Source organism: Gekko japonicus, unplaced genomic scaffold, assembly GCF_001447785.1.
Source record: "Gekko japonicus isolate JY-2015 unplaced genomic scaffold, Gekko_japonicus_V1.1 scaffold1345, whole genome shotgun sequence".
In the NCBI taxonomy this organism is placed as follows: domain Eukaryota; kingdom Metazoa; phylum Chordata; class Lepidosauria; order Squamata; family Gekkonidae; genus Gekko; species Gekko japonicus.
This window is the reverse complement of record NW_015176491.1, coordinates 354,599-360,161: the sequence shown is the minus strand read 5'-3', so window position 1 is coordinate 360,161 and position 5,563 is coordinate 354,599. Positions and strand designations below refer to the sequence as shown.

The 5,563-nt window shown below is 54.0% G+C and overlaps 1 protein-coding gene across 1 annotated transcript in view; it reads right to left on the bottom strand.

Moving 5' to 3' along the window:
• Nucleotides 1–5,098, bottom strand: part of LRFN1 (leucine rich repeat and fibronectin type III domain containing 1) — a 21,339-nt gene extending 16,241 nt beyond the window's left edge. Inside the window, exon 1 of the mRNA XM_015427249.1 lies at nt 3,723–5,098. Within this exon, the coding sequence (XP_015282735.1) occupies nt 3,723–5,098 (1,376 nt within the window). The remainder of the gene's footprint in view (nt 1–3,722) is intronic.
• Nucleotides 5,099–5,563: the final 465 nt, after the last annotated feature.

Here is a 5,563-nt window from a genome sequence, read left to right as displayed (position 1 = left end):
GGGGGGTTATTTGTGAATTTCCTGCCTTGTGCAGGGGGTTGGACTAGATGACCCTGGAGGGACCTTCCAACTCTATGATTCCATGGGGGTTGTTTTCCAAAGGCTCTATGGGGGCTTCCCATTGGGTTAAACATAATTTTTTTTAAAATCAATTTGCCATGGAAGAACAGAAGCTATCCTCGCAGTATCCCCAATCCTCCGTGTTTCCCAGTGAAGGGGAAAATGCTGCTCAAACAAATTACAAAGATGACCTGACCAGTGTTCCCTCTAAGCTGAGTTGGTGTGGGCTAGCTCTCAGTTTTTTAGCCTCCGGCTCACACATGTTTGTCTTAGCTCAGGAAGGGGGGCTCCAGAGCAAACTAATTTATGCAGCAGGCAAATCACTCGCTCACAACTTTAATGCCAGTGGCTCATAAAGTAGAATTTTTGCTCACAAAGGAAGGAAGGCACCACCAAGGAAGGCTCTGCAGAGGAAGGCAAAGGCAAACCACCTCTGCTTCTTCCTTGCCTTGAAAGCCCCTTGCTGGGGTGGCCGCAAGTCAGCTGCAACGTGACCGCACTTTACACAAACACACAACCGAGCTGCACAAGTCTGCTGCAATTGCTGTGAGCGGTCCCCTCTGGCCAGGGTCCACGTTGAGGAGGGAAACAGGTGTGGTCACAGACATCCGAATGCACACCTCTAATCCAGAGCAGCTGTCTTTGAGAGGTGGGATTCCGGCTGTCTGGTGACAGAAGGGCTCCGGTGAGCTGCGGATTGTATCAGATCAGCATCTGCCTTCCCACCTGCCATTCCTGGCTTTGCTCTGTTCCGCAAGCGCCCCGTTCACATGAATCGGGGGCCCTCACCTGTCCTCCTTCTGCCACCTGGATTTCCCATCTCTCCGTCCAAAGGACTCATTTTTCAGTCCCTTTCGTTTCAAACACAAAACGCCCCTAACTGAACAGCTCAGACGAGAGCCGCTAAAGCCGGGAGAGAGGGAGCGATAAAGAGCGGTGGGGGAATTGCCCACTGCCACCCGGATTGGAAGTGAGCGTTCCACTGCCTACAGATGGCTTCGCACCCGCCTAGCTTGGAAGGGCAACGCAGGCCACGGCAGACGCAGAGTGCCAAAGTCGGCAGAAGGGCTACAGACTTTGCTCATTAGCCAGGCCAAATTATGCAAAAAGTCTGCACCCGGGCCCGCTTTGGACCTGGGGAACTCACTGCCCCACCCACAGGCTCCACAGCTTTCTTCCACAGTCATGAGGTCTGGCAACCAGCTTTCTCCTCAAATGAAGAACCCGTATGTAATGATTCCACGTTTTGGTGTGTGTGTTCCTTTAAATGTTTAGTTTGAAAGCAGTTCTGTAAGGCGAGTGATAGAGGGTGACAAGGGTGATTTGATTGGCTGCTGACTGAGAATGTGGGAGAAGGGGTGTCTGAAAGGGTTCTCTGTGCGTGTGTCTATGGGGAGATTCTGTGATATGAGAGAGACAAGTATGGAAGAGTTTTGAAGAGAGTCTGTGTGACTCTTGAGAGTTATGAAGGATTCTGTATGTGAAGAGTGAGCATAGCCTGTGTGACTATGGAATTCTGAGTCTAATTCTGTGTGAATAAGACCAACAGTTTAGTCTGTGTGACTAAGAGAGTTGGTTCTATCCAGTGTGAATAAAACAAAGAGACTAGCCTGTGTGGCTATATATATGGGTGTATAAGCCTGTCAGAGTGGAGTTTGGAGTTTGAGAGACTGTTGGTGGCACCAAGCATTGCCAGTTATATTTACAAGTTCCTTTCATCAGCACCTGTTCAAAATAACCAGAAGCCTATTTTGTTCTTTATTAAATCAATCAATCTTTGTTTCAACTTATCCCAGAAATCAGGACAGTCCTTCCTCAGGGCCACATAGTCCTCTGAAGTACCCAGCCCCTGGGTCATACGACCAAAAGAGAGAGATTTGGAATTTAAATTCCTGGTGGCAGCAGAAAACTTACCAAGTTCATATACACAGAGAGTGTTTAAAGGTAAGCCCATTTCCCCTATAAGCGAGGACGTCACAACTTCCAGGCGCAGCCTGTAGCACCCAATAACCACAAATGGTTAAACTTCAGGAAACTGCTCCTCCCACATCAAAGGTTGTCGTGCATTGATCTCGTGGGGTGCGCCCACCCAGCTCCAACATCTCTGTTCCCTCCCCCATCCCACACAGCTTACATTCAATCATAACTGGAATTCCAAAGGGGAGCCCTGTTGGGCTGTAGTCGAAAAGTTAGATTTGGGTCCTGGAACACCTTAAATGACAACCAGATTTGCAAAGTATCAGCCCTGACTTGGATAGCCCAGGCGAGCCCGATCTCGTCAGATCTCGAAAGCTAGGCGGGGCCGACCCTGGCAAGTAGAAGAGAGAAGGAGAGGTTGGATTTATACCCCGCCCTTCACTACCCAAAGGAGTCTCAGATTGGTTTAAAGTCTCCTTTCCCTTCCCCTCTCTGCAACAGACACCCTGTGAGGTAGGCGGGGCTGAGAGAGCTCTCTTGAGAACTGCCCTTGAGAGAACAGCTCTGAGAGAACTTGTGACTGACCCAAGGTCACACCAGCAGCTGCAGGTGGAGGAGGAGTGGGGAATCAAACCAAGTCCCCCCAGATTAGAGTCTGTGCTCATAACCACTACACCAAACTGGCTCTCTACATTAATAAGGTATAGATGGAATGCTCTGTCTGGGGCAGTGATGCTCGGTATTCTTGGCACTTGGAGGGGCCACAGTGGGAGGGCTTCTGGAATTCTGTCCCCACTGGTGGACCTCCTAATGTGTGAGCCGGGGGCTGAAAAAAACTGCGAGCTAGCTCACACTAACTCAGCTTAGAGGGAACCCTGCTCTGGAGCCCTCCTTCCTGAGCTGAGACAAAAATGTGTGAGCCGGAGGCTAAAAAACTGTGAGCTGGCTCACACTAGCTCAGCTTAGAGGGAACGCTGCCTGGAGCCCTCCTTCCTGAGCGAAGACAAAAATATGTGAGCCGGGGGCTGAAAACACTGCGAGCTAGCTCACACTCACTCTGCTTAGAGGGAACACTGCCTGGAGCCCTCCTTCCTGAGCGAAGACAAAAATGTGTGAGCCGGGGGCTGAAAACACTGTGAGCTAGCTCACACTCACTCAGCTTAGAGGGAACGCTGCCTGGAGCCCTCCTTCCTGAGCGAAGACAAAAATGTGTGAGCCGGGGGCTGAAAACACTGTGAGCTAGCTCACACTCACTCAGCTTAGAGGGAACGCTGCCTGGAGCCCTCCTTCCTGAGCGAAGACAAAAATGTGTGAGCCGGGGGCTGAAAACACTGCGAGCTGGCTCACACTCACTCAGCTTAAAGGGAACACTGCATACCAGTTGTGTAGCGAGCGGTTTGGCTGCTGCATACGTGAGTCTGCTCCGGAGCCCTCCTTCCTGAGCGAAGACAAAAATGTGTGAGCCGGGGGCTGAAAACACTGCGAGCTGGCTCACACTCACTCAGCTTAAAGGGAACACTGCATACCAGTTGTGTAGCGAGCGGTTTGGCTGCTGCATACGTGAGTCTGCTCCGGAGCCCTCCTTCCTGAGCGAAGACAAAAATGGGTGAGCCGGAGGCTACAAAAACGGTGAGCTGGCTCATGCTCACCCGGCGTAGAGGGAACCCTGCTCACCAGACACAGAGCCCCGATCACGAGGCCACTGCCTCCTCTTGTGGCCCAAATCCCTTTCACGTTCTCCTCACCTGTAAACCAGAGAGTCATCTAGGCTGCTGTTATACTGGATCTGGTACATGCGGATGCCGGGGATGTGCCGCTCGGAAGGCCAGTGGATGACCACCGAGGTGGACGTCAGATCGGCCGCCACGATCTTCTTGTCCAGGTGGTTCTTCGTGTCGTTGGCCCCCGATTTGGTGGAGGTGGTGATGTCCGAGGAGCCGGGGTCGGGCTCCTTCATGTGGCCGGTGTTGTTGACCAGCAGTGGCAGGGGCACAATGTAGATCTCCACGGGGGCCGTGGCCTCTCCGGCGGCGTTGGAGGCAATGCAGGTGAAGATGCCGTTGTCCTTCAGGGTGGTGATGAGGACCTCCAGCGTGCCGTTGTCATAGACCGTCATGCGGGTGGTGTTGTGGATCAGCTTGCCGTCGGGGGCGATCCAGTGGATGGAGGGTTCCGGGTCGCCCACCGCTTTGCACTTCAGGCTCACCCCTTGGCCTTCCATGATGAACGCCTTGGTGGAGTACTGGCGGGTGATGAGGGGGGGCTCGCAGATGAATTCCTCCTCGGGGATCGACCAGAAGTACTTGTCCATCAGGTGCTCTGGGGAGGCACAGGTCTCCAAGTCGTCTTCCCTCGTCAGCCGCCGGAGCCAGAGGAGCTCGCAGTTGCAGTGCAGCGGGTTGCCGCCGAAGCTGATGGTCAAGGTGGACGGGTGAGTCCCGCGAGCGTTGGCCATGACTTGAGCTCTCAGGAAGAGGTTGTCCGGGGGCAGCTTCTGCAGCCGGTTGGAGGTCATGTCCAGCCTCACCAGCTTGTGGAGCTGGGAGAAGGTGCCCTCGGCGATGTGGTCGATGAGGTTGTGGTCCAGCGTCAGGGTGTTGAGGCTCACCATCTGGCCGACGGCCTCCCAGGGGAGCGTCTCCAGGTTGTTGTAGGAGAGGTCCAGGTCTTCCACGGTGGCGAGGAACTCGTCGAAGGAGGATGCCTCGATGCGGCTGATCTGGTTGTTCCCCAGGATGAGGTGCCGGAGGTTGCCGAGTCCCCGGAAGTGCTCGTTCTTCAGGACGGCCAGGCGGTTGCTGTTCATGTGCAGGGCTCGTAAGGCACGCAGGTCGGAGAAGGCGAAGGGCAGGATCTGGCTGATGGTGTTGCGCGAGAGGGTGAGGTGCACCAGGTTGGTCATGTTGGAGAAGTCCTTGCGGCGGATGACGGTGATGAAGTTGTCGGTCAGGCGCAGCTCCACCGTGCGCCGGTCGATGGAGGGCGGGACGAAGAGGAGGCCCGTCTTGGCGCACAGCATGGTCAGCGTCGGGGAGATGTTCTGGCAGATGCAGCGCCCGGGGCAATGCTGCGCTCTCGCCATGGTGCCAAGCATCAAGAGAGGCAGGAAGAGTTTTTCCATGGTACTGACACGCGCCGTCCCCACCCAGGCCCTGCGGGGAGAAGAGGAAAGGGTCAGATGGCAAGCGATAGGCCGGGGACGGCCTCCCCTCTCCCGTTACCACATTGCCTGAGCGCCTCTCGATATTGGTACTGTAAACAGGGGTCATTTAGTAGAAAAAGAGGTGCAGGAGCTCATTAGCATAACTTATTTGAAGTGTGTCAGAAGGCAACACCCACCGCTCAGGCTCCACTGGGCTGTTTTGGATTGCTAGCTTTTTGGGGGGGAAGGGAACATGCAGATCTGTCCTCGCAGAGGAGGGAGAGCTTGCACCTGAATAAAACTTGGTCTTAAAGGTGTTGCTGGACCGGTGATGTCAGGGGGCGTGGCATATGCAAATAAGTTATGCTAATGAGTTATACTAATGAGCCCATGCACCTCTTTTTCTACGAAATGACCCCTGCTCATAGGCATATAGCGAATATT